This window comes from Heterodontus francisci, chromosome 7, assembly GCF_036365525.1.
Source record: "Heterodontus francisci isolate sHetFra1 chromosome 7, sHetFra1.hap1, whole genome shotgun sequence".
NCBI lineage: Eukaryota > Metazoa > Chordata > Chondrichthyes > Heterodontiformes > Heterodontidae > Heterodontus > Heterodontus francisci.
In genome coordinates this window covers 105,667,856-105,683,707 of record NC_090377.1, presented here as the reverse complement: position 1 = coordinate 105,683,707, position 15,852 = coordinate 105,667,856, and the positions used below count along the sequence as shown (strand labels likewise).

The following is a 15,852-nucleotide window of genomic DNA, read 5'->3' as shown; positions in this document are numbered from 1 at the left end:
TACATCAAGACATTAAAAGTCATGGAAGCAATCCACGGAGGAGCAGGAAGAGATCAAAGGATTTCAGATGCTAGCCGACAGGTGTTCCTTGAGCAGATTCAGCTTTGAAGGGCTGCAATGTTTGGAACAGATAGGCATTACAGAATTACAGGGCCAAATGCCTGCCAACAAGTAGCAAGGTAGCAAAATGTCACATCTGAAACAACCACCATAAAATAATCTGGTTATTGGTTAACTTGGTTACGTAATGAAAGAAAATAGTATAATTGGCATGGAGTTTCCACTCAATTTTACTAGTTTTCGCGGTGCATTTCAGTTGAAATCAGTCTAACTGCTGCAAAAGATCACAAACTTTTAAGCACAATTGATGTTCAGCGAAACGCGATCTTTCGCACTATTTTAAAAACATTGGGATGCGAGAAGGGCCCACACACAAGGCTGGAATTTGTGGAAGAGATGGGGCACCCAGCCGAAGAGTTGGGGGGAACCCCTCCTGGACCTTTTTGTGCCCCCCGAAGCGATCCTCCGGTGTTTTCAAGCCTACGTGTCCCATGCCAGGATCCCGTCCCTTTAAAGACGGGAATTCCACTTCGAAAAGCTGCTGGCCAATCACAAAGCTGCCAGCTCAGCAGTATTGCCAGTGCCACTAGGAGCAGTGGCCACTGCAGGTACGGCACAGGTCTTGAACCCACCCCCAGCGCTGGAACCCCGGACCTCAGGTTAAGTGTAGCAGAATTGCCAGGGTCAGTCTGGAAGGCCCTGGCGAGGGGGTGGTGGAAGAGTGGACATGACATCCGGGGAGGGGGCTCCATGGAGGTGGAGGTTTTGCTGACGGGGGTCCTCCATGGGCAACAGATTGTCCACTGAGTAGAGACCCCCCTCCCAAGCCCACAGGGATGCCCTCCCCGCGTGGCGGAGGTACCCCACTGCTGGTTTGATTCCAGTGGTGGTGGAAAGAGGCCCTTAAGTGGCTATTAATAGGCCATTATAAGGACCTCAATTGGCCTCTGGACGGGAAGGCCGTCGTCAGCTTATCTGGCCCCAGGAAAATCGCTTATCGACAAGGAGGTGATGGGCGCCTCCCACCCCACTGCCTGTCGTGATTCTACGGGCACCCCCTGCCTCCGACTCAGAGGGACCTATATAATCCTGCCCACAAAATTGGCCACGGTTCTGGCATGAATTAATCACCACTGGGAGCTCTCACTAATTGCGCTTGTTTTTAGGCCTTCAGGGAGGGTATAAAATTAAGCTGGTTCTTTTGGGTGCAAGCAACTTTTTTAATTTGCCAAGAAGCAGCGTAATGCACCCAATATAATATACATTTTATATATATATATTTTTTATATTTATACAGGGCTGGATTTTACATCGGGCCGACGGGAGTTGGCCACCGACGTAAAAGTCGGTGGTGAACCCGCTTCCGCCCGGCCCGGGGATCCATTCCGTATTTTACGGGTTCCCGGGCTTTAATTGTTCCGAGGCGGGATTTCCACCCGCTTGAGGGAGGAAGTCCCGCCCCTTTGAGCTGCCGGCCAATCATCGGGCCGGTAGCTCTTCGTCCCAGCAGCACCACGGGGAGCGGTGGCTACTGTTGGGACTGCAGCCCAGCTAAGGACATGGAGCCAGGAGTAAAGGCCTGCTGGGTGTGCTGAGAGGCTGCCAGGTTTCACTTGGCAGCCTTTCACGTCTCCCGGAAGCCTACTTGCCACGGGTAAAATCCCCGTGGAGGCAGGCGAAGGCCCTTAAGTGGCCATTAAGTGGACTGGGGCGGGAGGCCCATTTCTCGCAACCACCACCCCCCCCACCCCCATCCCCCGCCACCCTGGCCCATGTAAAGTGGGGCGGAGGTGGGAGCGGGTTGGGAAGGCCTCCCGGAGCCTCCCGCTTCATTTTGCGCCACCTCCCCGCCACCATCCGACTCGCTGGGGTGGCGTAAAATTCCGGCCATAGTTTTTAAAAGTGAATTTCAGTAATTTAAAACAGGTTATTCAGAGGTGGCTGACTGACACCGATTAAAAAGCTTATATTTTGTGATAAACCTATATTCAGCAGTTTCAATCAAATTTCATCAAGTTAGCACTTTTAAATATATGAAGGAAATTTTTAAAGCAAATTTTTATTTTCAAAGATTACACTTTAAAATGCTGCTCAACTGCACTGGTTCAAAGCAGAATTTGCATTTGCCGATATGTAAATATGTTTGTGTGGCAACCCGGACGAAAAAACTACTTTTCAAAATGGGTACAATTTTGCGGACATTGTGCAATTGCACCCAAATTGGAAACTCTAGCCCTCTGTATTTGCATATAACAAATGATTGTAGAAAACCTTTCAGAATATCCACAGATTACAGGGATTATTTCTGTAGCTATTTAAGACAATTGGCACATACAAAAAAACATTTTTCTATAAAAATCCACTGTTAGAAACCTGATTGAGAATTTACTTTACCTTACATTGGATAAAAGGACGCAGAAGAATGAAGATAGGGATTCTTGTTCTCACTACAAAGTCAATGAAATCCCACATGGCAAGGCCGCCGACCTTCCGCAGTGCCATTTCTTTAACTTGCAAACTGAGTTTGTACCATTGACTGCCCAAATGACGCTCGAAGCAGACAAGAATCACCTTTAATGCTAACAGGCATAGGAAAATTTAAAATAGAGTGAAAATTAATAAGTAAATGATAAGGCCATTACTGAGAATTAATTTTGTCTAAATAAACTTTATAACAATATAGTTGACTGGATTAAAATAAAGAAATAAAGAGAAAAACTAGCACTTTGCTTGTGAAAAACAGCACCAAAAAGTGATGAAATTTTAAAAATGTAGTTTATTTTCCATTAACTACTCAATTGATAACACATATATAATGTAGGCACACGTAAATATAACAAAATGCCACCCAGCAGCAGGCAGGTGAGTACTTTTATCCTGGTCTCTCTAAATTATAAATTAATTCAATTTTCTTGAATAGAACTAATGTTTTTCACTTAACATCTCAATATTATTTTTACTAAAGATATGGGGGCTAAATTGGATATCCCCAAAATCAAGAGCAGGGATCGCGATGCATGATTAATCCGTGTCCGCTCAAAGTGATGCAGGCAGTATGCAAACTTCACCTTGCCTGCTAATTATAATGATTGTAGTGGGCAGCCCAACGCTGAATGCACTGTTGAGTGGCGACATGCCTCAGCAGGGGGCCCTAGTTCGTGCAAGGCTACCACCACTTAAAGCTAGCCTGCACTACTTAAAGCCAGTCTGCACTTCTTAAAGGCAAGGTGCATCTGGCTGCAGCAGAGGCTGGAACTGATTACAAAAGAGTTGAGGACCAGGAAAAATCCACAGAAATGGTGAAAAAGACCAGACAATGTGTCCCAAGGCACTCACATGCCATTCTGGAGGCCTTGGTGCAGGAGTTGCACAGGAGGAGAGGTCACAAGAACACAAGGAATTAGGAGCAGGAGTAGGCTATTTGGCCCTTCAAGTCTGCTCTGCCATTTGATAAGATCATGGCTGATCTCCATTTTCCTGTCAGCCCCTTATAACCCTTGACACCTTTGTCGATCAAAAATCGATCTAACTCAACCCTGAATATATTCAATGACCCAGCCTCTACTGCTCTCTGGGGAAAAGAATTCCACAGACTAACGACCCTCTGAGAGAAAACATTTCTCCTTGTCTCAGTCTTAAATGAGAGACCCTTAATTTTTAAAGTGTATCCCCCAGTTCTAGGCTCCTCCAGAGGAAACATCCTCTCAGCATGCACCTTGTCAAGTCCCTTCAGGATCTTATATGTTTCAATAAGATCCTCTTCCTTCAGGGGACCAGGAGATGCTCCAGGCTGATATGGAAAAGGCAGCAGGAGCAGGTAGCCATTGTGGTCAATACCAACAGTCTAACCCTGAAGATGTGGATGCAGTGCCAAAAGAAGTTTCATGACCTCACACAAGTGGTCAAGGTCAATGAATACATCTTCACGTGCCATATCTTACCAACTACACTACTAGCTTCACACACTGCTCCATTCACCACACCCCTTCACACGTCTTCCAACAATCTTTATCAACCATAACTCATACCTCACATTCACAGCCTTTTCACATACCCGAGAACTGCTGTCTAGCCAGGCAGTGGTGCGGCAGGCTGAAGGCCCAGATGAAGAAGAGACCGATGATGAAGAAACTCTGCCGCTTGATCTGATACTCACAGCCACCAGCTCAGATACTGGCACAGTGTGTACTTTACAGGGTAGCACAGAGACAGGATCGGTGAGTCAACGGGCACGAGTGGGCTGCAGCCACGCCACCGGGAAAGGACAGCATGTGTGCTAGCTCTCTGGAGTGTTAGGTTGCACACAAGCTCTGCTGTAGAGGATTTTGATTGAGCGACGTACAGAAAAAGGCTGAAGGATGTTTTGTTGGATAATGTTGGTATGGAATAGTTGTTTTGTAGTGGCTTTTGTCATGCAGGTCCCCACTTGCCAAGAATGAGGCACATTAGTTTTGCCACATGAACATTAAATTTCAAATTGTTGCTGGGAAGAAGAGAAGGCCTGTTACAAGGGGTTGCCAGGCCCCTGGCTGGAAAGACATTTTTGAATATTAACAGACAGTGTTTGTAGACAAAGGAGCTATCCCCTGCTCCAATATAATTCACAAACAGACATAGTCAAACCAGTTAGTCACATGACTAACCTGCTTGCAGTCTGGGATTTTTCTGAATTATAAAGTCTGAACTGAGAGTTTGGGCAGAAAGCTGTTTGCTCCTGGACTGAAGCAGACCTCCTCTCTGCCTGTTTGCTCCCATCTCTTTCTCATGGAACTCCAAAAACCATCTGAAGACACGTGAATCCCAAGAGAGAAAATTCTCCTACAATGAACAAGGTTTAAGAAGAATACTGGGCCCCAATGAAAAGCAAGGATCCACCTACAAGCAAGGACTCTACAGTGAACTCGAAGAACCGTGACAACAACTTTTCAGATATTGCCTCAAACCTTTCCAATTTATTTTTCTTCTGCTCTTTTCTGTCTCTATTTGCATGTGTGTATCACGTATGCATGCTAACATGGACGCGTCGTGTATCCATAGGCATCAACCGAATGAGAGTTTAAGTTTAATAAAAGTTCACCTTTCTTCTTTAAACCTAAGAAAGCCTGTTGGTGATCATTTCTTTGCCTTATAATTGGAAAGTGATGAACAAGGATTCACCAAGGGGGAGCTAAAAACAGTGTGTTTAAAAATAAAGTCTTGTTACAGTAAGACCAGGTGAAGGCTGAAAGGGAACCCTAGACCTCTTTCTCACCTGGTCATAACACTTTTATTCAAGGAATGTGGCGAAGAACATGCTGTGATGGTCTGTAACTGAGGGATGATAAAATGTGGAATTGTTGGGCAATGTGGATCTGGGTTGTGTTCATGGAAACCAGATTCTAATTACGCATTCATGGACAGTCCATTCAGAAAGTGGTTGTGCCAGCTGTCTCCTCCCTTCCTCCTCTTCCTTCAGAGGTTGTCGCCAAATCCATAGTAGCAAGGGATGTGCCCTCATGATTGCTAGGTTCTGGAGAATACAGTACGCCACCACGAATTGGGACACCCTCTCCAGCGAGTACTGGAAGGCTCCTCCCAGAGTGGTCGAGGCAGCAGAACCTCTGCTTCAGCATCCCAATTATCTATTTGATGGTAGTTTTTGTGGCAGCATGGCTCTCATTATATGAGTACCGGCCATGTGTGACTGGGTTGCGAGAGAAGTCATCAGCCAGTTGAAGAAAACAGATAGCCCTTGTCATCTGCAGCAACCCTCTGGTTTGATGTGGCGGTTAAAAGATTTCCGGAACAGTGGACTGTCACAAGTTGTGTGCATCCTGACTGCTGCAAGAAAGGATAGCGGGCATTCATATTCATGTGCTGAGTGTGGTTGCACACCAACTGCACATTGAGCAAGCTGCAACCTTTGCGATTGTCGTTTTTGCATTGAGATCTGGCGTCCGCAGAACCACATGTGTGCATTCAATGGCATCCTGCAACTTGGGGAGCCCACTATTCTGGCAAAGCCACATGCACGCTCTGACTGCTTGTCTCCATTCACAGAGAACACAATGAAGTCCCCTCTCCTGGCATACCAAACCTCTAACCTCCCCGATGTGACAATGGACAGTGAACTGGATAATGTTAGCTATGTCATCTGTTCCAGCCTGGAAGGATCCCACAAGCAAGTTGAGGGCCATGGCACCATCCTTGCACAGCTCTGAGCTGCAAGTCTGGTTCCAGAGTTTTGTTAGCAACTCCTTCTTGAATCACATGCAATGAACACACTGCTCCTGGCTTAGATGGAGGTAAGAAAAGTGTTCCCAGAAGACCCAAGGTGGATAAAGCCTCTGGCTGAGAGCCCTTCTTCCGTTCCTCCTCCTCCCTTTGTGAGCAACTTCCCCTCCTCTTTGCTGCCTCTGCACCATCTCCCTTTCATGCTGCAGCCCAAGGGGGATTGCTGATATGACATCCATGACTGGTACCAAGTGATGTGCCCAGAGCCCTCTCAGTAGCAACCAACACCTTCCCCAATGTAGCACCACTCCCTGCAGTCTTCAACAACTTTAAGCAACTCCTCCAAACAGCCAGTACTTCCATAAACTCAAGCACATAGCAGAGCCAGTAGAAAGTAACAAGTAACTAAGTGATAAGTCTCCCTCCATGTAAACCCCCCAACCCATATTCATGGCCACCCCTTGACCTCATGTGGTCTTGCTAGTCCCATTATATCAGTTACAGATAAGGTCATATCTGATCACTTCCTTGTATCACTCTCCACTCAAATCCCCCTTCCATGTCCCAAGCCTACCTCATTCTGTATCCGTCCCTGGAAAAAACTATCCCCCTATTCACTTTACAATTGCACTTTCAAAATCTCTCCATTCACCACACCATTTCTGCAGCTACCGATTTGCTCAACCGCACCCTCACCTCCACCTTTGATGGCCTAGTCCCCAATAAAAAAATCAGTCTCTCTCACCTTGGCCGTTCCCCCAGTACAGCCGTCGTCTTTGCTCCCTTAAGTCCAAAGGGACGCAGAGTTGAAAAGATATGATGGACACCGGTTTTAGCCAGTGACAGTGACAAAGGTAAACATTCCCTCCTCGTCTTTCACAACCTGCCTGCAGCCTTTGACACGGTTGACCACACCCATCCTCCTCCAACACCTCTCCACTGTCATCCAGCTGGCTGGAACTTTTCTCACCTGGTTCCATTCGTATCTAGCTAATTGTAGCTAGAGAATCACTTGCAATGGCTTTTCTTCCTGCCCCTGCGCCATTACCTCTGCTGTCCCCCAAGGATTTATCCTTGGCCCTCTCCTACTTCTCATTTACATGCTGCCCTTCGGTGACATCATCCGAAAGCAGAGTGTTAGTTTTCAAATCTATGATGAAGAAATGCATCTCTACCTCACCACCACTTCTCTCCACTGCTCCACTGTTGCTAAATTATCAGACTGCTTATTCGACATCCAGTACTGGATGAGCAGAAATTTCCTCCAATTAAATATTGGGAAGACCTGAAGCCATTGTTTTCAGTCCCCACCTCAAACTCTGTTCTCTGGCTACTGACCCCGTCCCGCCTCCCTGGCAACAGTCTGGGATTAAGCTTGTCTGTTCTCAACCTTGGTGTCACATTTGACCCCAAGATGAGCTTCCGAACGCATATTCATGCCATCACTAAGACTGCCTATTTCCACCTTCGTAACATCGCCTGACTTCACCGTGTCTCAGCTCATATGCTGCTGAAATTCTCATTAATGCCTTTGTTACCTCTAGACTTGACTATTACAATGCACTCCTGGTTGGTCTCCCACATTCTAATCTCTGTAAACTTGAGGTCATCCAAAACTCTGCTGTCCGTGTCTTAGATTGCACCAAGTCCCGTTCCCCAATCACCCCTATGTTCGCTAACCCACATTGGCTCCCAGTCAAGCAACGTCTTAATTTCAAAATTCTCATCTTTGTTTTCAAATCCCTCCAGGGCCTTACCTCTCCCTATCTCTGTAATCTCCTTCAGCCCCACAACCCTCCACTAATTCTGGCCTCTTGTGCATCCCTGATTTTAATAGCTTCACCATTGGTGATGCGCCTTCAGATGCCTATGCCCCAAGCTCTGGTATAACCTCCCTACACCTCTCTGCCTCTCTACCTCGCTTTCCCCCTTTAAGACACTTCTTAAAACCTATTTCTTTGATTAAGCTTTTGGTCATCTGACTTAATATCTTCTTTTGTGGTTTGGTGTCATACTTTATTTTATAATGCTCCTGAGAAGTGACTTGGGCCGTTTTATTACATTAAAGGTGCTTTTTACGACCAGGTTAGAAAGGGTCTAGGGGCTCCCTCTCAGCCTTTGCCCGGTTTAACCGTAACAGGGTTTAATTTTAGGAACAGCGTGTTTTTAGCTCCTCCCTCAGTGAATCCTTGTTCACTGCTCCAATTGTCAGGCAAAGAAATCAGACAGATTTCCTTAGATTTAAACAAGAAGGGTGGAAGTTTACTAATCTTAAACTCTAATCTTGTTAACAGCGATGTATATACGACGCAACCATGCTAGCATGCATATGTGATAACCACACAGGCAGATAGAGACAGAAAAAGTGAAAAGAATAAAGGGGAAAAGTTTGAGGCAATATCGGGATTATAATTACAGTCCTTTAAGTTCAATGTGGAGTCTTTGGTTGCCAGTAGGTCCTGCAATTCATTGGGGCCCAGTGCACACTTCAACTTGTTTCGATGTTGGAGTCTTTTCTTTCGAGGTTTATGTGTCTTCCGTGGGTCCAGTGGCTTGGGAGAAAGTGAGAGAGAGATAGCCAGGAGAGAGACTTCCTTGTTTCAGCTTCAGTTGCAAACACTAGTCTGTTTCTTTCTGTGTGTCACAATTCAAAACTCCCAAGTTGGCCAGCAGGTTAGTCATGTGACTAACTGGCTTAACCACTCCTACATTTGTGGATTCCAAAGCTCTCGGTGGGGGGGGGGAGGGGGGGGGGGCGGCGGTTGTGGATCACCATTGCCCAATCCAATCTCTGTTAATTGAATCAGTGGGCAATTCTTTTGTCTCTCCAAACACTGTCTCTTAGTATGCACATGTTCCTCTCGGCACGCGTCTGGTGATCTTCAAAAAAGTCATCTCTTCACTCCAGCAACAGTTTAAATTTAATGTTCATATGACGAAATTAATATGCCTTATTCTTGGCAGTTGGGGGTCTGCATGGCAGTGCTATATAAATATAAGTTGTTGTAACTAACCTGCACATTGGATGACACCTTTAAATAGCAATGGTGGTGGTGCGGCCCCTTATGCTGCTGAACACATATTCAGCTGCGCCTATTTAAGACAGGGTATTAACTAGAGTGGCAAGGTCTAAAATGGCAGCACTGGCGTCAGATCAGCATTAGACACTGAGTGACATCATGATATTCCTACTCTGCATACTTATGGTGCATATTCATAATGCCCACGCCAGCACTCTCACCAAGATGTGATTCAGCACTGGCTGCACTGGAAGTGTGCAGAAGTGGCGCAGACAACATTTTGCTTCTAAACTAGCTCCGTAGTGCTGCAATTATCTATTTCTGGAATGTGTCTTTGCAAAGCAGGTGTGGAAAGAGATGCAGTGGTTTTTGTCAAGGTTCAACCCAAGCAGCTCTGTAACACAGGAGTCTGTGCTCTTCCTGGGCTGTTCCCAGGGACATACACCGAGACAAACATCAACTGCTGCTGGAGGACTATCAATTCGGTGAAAGCCACCCTTTGGTCTGCCCGAAACATGCTGGTCTTCCAGCGCAAAGAGTTGTCCACGACCAAATGTTGCGGACTGGCACATTCCAAGGTCCAGGACGTGCTGAGGGACGCACTAAAGCTTGGGGCAGCTGTGGCAAAGGTTCAACGGGGAAGGACCACTGTGTAAGGTCCCCCCCACCAAGGTGAACTAAGGGGCTGGATCCATGGGAAACCCCTCAACTGTATCCAGAAAATATTTGTTTTGCTGTAAAAAGTACATAGCATGTAAAATGAAATGGAAGGGTTGTGAGGAAACTCACTCCTGTATTGAAGGAAACTGATCTCTTTTGCACTCTTTGTATTGTTTGACTTTGTGCTTTTTGGAACTGTTCTGTAATGTATTTTTTACAGTTTTTTATGAATAAAGTATATTTTGGAAATTAAAAAAAATTATCCAGCTGGACCGTGCCGTACCACCTATCCTTCGTGGAAAACTTTCTGCAGAAAAACACCTTTGGCCACTAATCCATCAGGCAGTGGTCTGCACGGAATGTTCTCAAGGCCCTATGGGAAAAGGAGATGGTGGATCTGGTTGGATGGTTCCCCGAGCAGACTGCCAAAGTCATCACCACAACTTTCAAACAAGCACCAAGACGTAGCTTGGCTGGTGGTAAGAGCCCTCCCCGTCAGATCCTTCCTGCACGCCGGGAGTCTCACCCCCTCCGCACAATGCCCTCGAGGTGGCTGTGGTGGGGAAGAGATGGTTGCTCCATCAGTGTGTGCTGGCTCTTTGCTGGAGCAATCCAAAATTAATTTGATTTTTCTTCATATACCCTACATCTCCTCAGCATCGAATATTTGTTGAATTTTTCCTGTAAAAGATGCAATGCTCTATCCTTCAGCTGCTCTTTGGCAAAGCATTCCATGCTCCAACAAGTCTACGTAAAAGAAGCTCTGTTAACTTCCATCCTCGATTTTTATAAAGACTATTTTAAATTAGTAATTCTTTGGGGTGGATTTTAACATTTCGACTCGCTAGCAGTAGAGAACTTGGCAGTTGCAGCAGGGCATTTGTCAGTGGCTTTTTAACCCCAACCACTGCATCAAATTCTGACTTCTGGGTTTCCTGACCAATTAGCATGAGTGTGCATGATGATGACTTGCGTGAGTCTATTTCAGCTGAAGTATTTAAAAAGACCCTGCTGGGATGAAAATTTAAGGGTTGTTCAGGAATTCCAGCACAGGAAGAAACTGCAGCAATGGAGTTACAACATTGCAAGACAGCAATGATGCCTCCTGATGCTGCAGGCCATACGGGCCGACAGGGAGATTCTGTTCCCCACTGACGGGAGGAGTAAGCCAGCCGCAGAGGACAAGAAGGTGTGGCTGGACGTAGCTGAGGAGGTCAGCAGCAGGAGTGCGGTGCCATGCTCCTGGATGTAGTGCTGGAATAGGTTTAATGACCTAATCAGGTCAGGAAAGGTGATGGCAGGACACATTCAAGCATATCCTGATGTGCCTCTAACCGCAAATTCCCTCAAACAGCTTTCCCAAACCTATTCCTGCATATCACTCCTCATATCAATTCCCCATCTGACTATCCACCACTGACACTTACCCTCATCTTAATGCAATGTCACACCCATCCCTCACAATTACTCTCCACAAATGTTGACCATCCATCCACTCAACAAATTCCACTACTCTCACTCATAGGTCTTTTCTTGCCTTCCTTGCAGGGAAAGAAAGCACAGAACACCAGGAAGAGCCAAAGAACAGGAGGTGGCCCTCCAGCCATCGCCATACTGGAGACTGCAGAGAAGGCAGAACTGGAGATAAGCTGAATGACAGAATGCCTAGCCAGGAACAGATGGGGGCTTCCCAGCTACCTGGTGACTGAACAAAATGTCACATGGCCACATGGCATACAGCTGTCACTTGTGTTGACTTCATGTCAGCACCCATTCAAATATGATCATATAGACGTTGATGACTTCACATATTATTACCTTGACAGTATTAAATCAGGTTTTTCATCTCCCATGGGCACATCAAGCATCCTGCTTGGTTCAGCAGGCAGGTGAAGACTCCTTAGAGGAGGTCACTCACTCTGAGACTGCACCGTCACAGGACTCAAGCAGACCATCCACGAGCTCAGATACACATACCTCAATGGAATCAGAAGGACAAGGTGTTGACTTCTCACATGCTGTCTCAAACATCACCAGTTAGCAAGAGAGGTGATGGAGATAGGGGCAGCAGTGGAAAGTCCTTGGGCCGGAACTTGCTCTCATCTCGACGGCGGGTTTCGTGGCGGGTGGGGGCCAGAGAATCAGGGCAGAATCGTCCGCCACAGATGCTGGAATTCCAGTTCTGATTCTCCCAGGGGTGGGATAGGCCGACGACAACCTGCCCGCCCACAGGCCAATTAAGGCCCTTATGTAGCCTATTGACAGCCAATTAAGGCCCTCTTCCTGCCGTTGCTGGGATCTTACCAGCGGCGGGGGAGGGCCTCTGCCATGCGGGGAGGATGCCTTGTAAAGCGAGGCACCCTCCCTGCAGGCTTGGGGGGTGGTCTTTCCTTCGCTGGCAATTTATGGCCCTCGAAGGACCCACTCCGGGAACATCAGTACCCCCCAGGATACCCCTCCCCCTGGACCGAATGCCCACTCTCCACCCCACCTCATCGGCTCCTTCCAGGCTGGCCCCTGTGACCACTCCTCTCCTACCTCTGTTCTGAGGTTCCATCGCTGGGCCTGGGTCCGAGGCCTCTGCAGTACTAGCACTGGCCACTGCTCCCAGTGGCACTGCCGATACTGCTGAGCTGATGGCCCTTTGATTGGTCAGCAGCTTTTGTGGGGGGGGGATGGGATCTCCATCCCTATAAAGTCTTTAAAGGGGCAGGGATCCCGCCTCCTTAAAATTTCATCCCAAAAGACCGGAGGATCGCTCCAGGGGGCCGAAAAACTGCAGAGGTGAGGACCCCTCTGCCTTCTCAGCAGAGTGCCGGGAGCCCTGCCTCCTGCACAAAATCCCCTTGTGGGAGGGCAAAAGATGCTCCAGGCTCTGCTCAGAGGAGGCAAATGCTGAGCCATGCTAGAACTTGTCCAGGAAGTTGATCCTCTGTCTCTAAACTCTGTGTTGGGGATATCACCTCTTGCAGGCTGCACCTCTGTCCTCAATCCCTCTCCTGTAGAGCAGCAAGAGGATGAGGAGAAGGCTGCTCCTGCTGGTGCTGCAGCACATCTTGATCCTCAACTGAGATCCAAGGTAAAGAGATGTGCAGTGGCTAGCACCAGTCTCACAGCTCCAGCGACCCAGGTTTGGTTCTGGGTACTGCCTGTCCGGAGTTTGCAAGTTCCCCCTGTGACCGTGTGGGTTTCCTCCGGGTGCTCCAGTTTCCTCCCACGTGCCAAAGACTTACGGGTTGATAGGTAAATTGGCCATTGTAAAAATTGCCCCTAGGTAGGTGGTAGGAGAATTGAGGGAAGGTGGGGATGTGAGAGGGAAAATGGGATTAATGTAGGATTAGTATAAATGGGTGGTTGATGGTCGGCACAGACTCGGCAGACCAAAGGGCCTGTTTCGGTGCTGTATCACTCTATGACTGTAAGCAGCACTCATGTGGCACTGATATTTGACAGATGGGAAGATTATATCAGATGCACAAAACTCCAAAGTAGTAGAAATTACCTCCAAATTATTGGAAATTATCTCCACAGTAGGGAGAGCACACTCTCAGTCCTCTGAGAAAAAGCCTTTCATATAGGCAAGGAAGCAGGTTTGAGGTTTAATTATTAAAATGATTTTTGCTTATCATTTGCTCAGGCTCCACCAATCCTGCTATCTTATCACCTCGATTTCATTGGCGAGTTCCACGAAAGCCATGCACACACAGTTAAAGTTCAAATCCACAGTTAAAGTAGCCACCTTATGGCAACTTTACATATCATAATTGCCAACCCACCTCTCCCATGGGGTTTCCCGCATGCAGCCAAATGTGCTGAAATTAAAGGCAGAAGTTGGCAAGCGGCTGTCAGCTTCCCAATGTGCCATCAATTTAATCCCTTTTAACAAACTGCCTGCTCCCAAACCCACTCTCTTTCTAAGGTGACTCCCCCCTTTGTCACTGAGACTCCCCAGTCACAGAAAATAGCCTATTCATATATATCCTATTAAAAGCCTTCATAATTTTAAAAATTCCATTAATTCATATCTTAGCCTTCTCTGCTCCAATGGAAATAGTCACAGTATCTCAAGTTTACCCACATAACTAGAGTTTCTCATCTCTAATTCCATCCTGATGAATCTGCATTGATGCTCTCTATAGCTTTAATGCACTTTCTATAGTGGGGTTCCCAAAGCTGTGCATCACACTAATTGTAGACTAATCATCAGTTTGTACAAATTTACCATGGTCTCTTTGCTGTTGTATGCAATGTTCCTAATTTGGAATTGAAAGGGAAATGTAACTGATCCAGTGCTCCCAGAGAAGATTCGCACTTGAAGGAGAATGTGTCAGAGAATTGGTTTCACAGTATAGTAGCCCAACTTCTGCTGCATGCTCCCTTTCAACACAGCTCCCTGCTGACAGTGTGGAATCACTTAATTTACACTTAAATTGAACTCTGACTCAGAGAAGCACCAAGGATGAACCTTATGCTGTGAAAATTACAAGGTCCGATTTGGGATGCTTCCAGACACTGTACAAGCAAAAGCTTCTTGTCTGATAGGTGATACTTCATTCATTCTTAGCCTCGAGCATCCAAATACCTTTCTATTTTCTTACATCTACCATGGGTTTTCCCACTGAATATGCTTCAAATATGCAATGATGCATGTTCTTCCTCCAACGTGAATCCTCACAGTGTGGAACCTCAGAACTGTAGAACCCCTTACCTTATATGGCCTTTCTTTCCTCCTTTAATTTATATGATTTTAAACCCAAGCTTTGCAACATTTATTTCAATTTCTTGAATTACGTTGTTTTCTCTCTAATCTTTTCAGCCTTCTTGATGTTCTGCATTATGGCTCTTTACACGGGTATTCAATTTAAATATTTGTCTGTAAGTTATTTTGGGGTAATAAGTGTGCATGAATATATATTTGTCTCAGTATCATTAGCCAGGGCATAGTTAGATAGTATAATACTAAATCAATTTAGCTTCAATTGTAACAATGACTGACTGCTAGCGTGACTATATTTGGTAATAAACGTTTCAATACTTGTTAAAACACTGTAATGGACTTCGTTTCAAGTCTGCTTAAAACCAATATTTTGTTATCTATTGCTGAAGATAAAATGCTCTCCAACATTACCCAAGTAAGCTGCCTGACTTGTGGACTCCGCCAATCCTTCCCGCCGCAGGTCCTTCCCAGCATCCCCTGGGGTAGAGCAGTGTGCTGGAGAGCTCTCAAGCATAAAGTTTTTGCTGCGAGAAGTGCTGATGATTCGTGGTGGAAGGAGGATATTGATTACAGTCTGTAACAGCAGGAAAACCTCAGGCTGCTCCAAGTTAGGACTATCTAAACCACAAAGGAGGATTGTCATTTTAAAAAAAAACTTCGAGCAACTCAATAGTTTTACACTAGTGAGAGAAAATTCATGCCACCATTTATATTACCACAGTTTTATTTCACATCGGAAAGCACCAGTACAACTTTTAACAGATAAATTTAATATGAGAGTTGCTCTCCATATCCTCTTTGTCCCTTCACTCTGCTTTTCCACCTCCAAGCTGACCTCCTTCAGCTGGGAGAATGGCTGTTCTGGATCACAGATCTTTACACAATCTCAGTTAGCTATGATCCATATCAACAAACAGGAACTAAGCATCTGATTTAAAAAAAGGATAGATCTCCTTGACTGTTACCATCTACCTTTACGTTGTAGCTCCTTGCCATCACAAGATGCCACTTTTAATGGTCTAAATGAAGGATGCTAAATCTGTCCATCAACAGCAATAAAGCCTGAATATTAGTTCAAGTCGAGATTTAATCCCCTAATTTGAAATCCAATATTCTATGGCTTGTGGGACTGGGCGACCAGTCAACAACACATTCTACAATTACAAACCACCTCTTTTCAAG

At 46.1% G+C, this 15,852-nt stretch overlaps 1 protein-coding gene across 1 annotated transcript in view; it reads right to left on the bottom strand.

The window, feature by feature from the left end:
- Positions 1–15,852, bottom strand: part of LOC137372405 (protein unc-80 homolog) — a 500,647-nt gene that overhangs the window by 52,804 nt on the left and 431,991 nt on the right. The window contains exons 56-57 of the mRNA XM_068036292.1: positions 15,082–15,288; positions 2,455–2,639 (exon numbers count right to left, since the gene is read on the bottom strand). Coding sequence (XP_067892393.1) covers positions 2,455–2,639; positions 15,082–15,288 — 392 coding nt within the window. The remainder of the gene's footprint in view (positions 1–2,454; positions 2,640–15,081; positions 15,289–15,852) is intronic.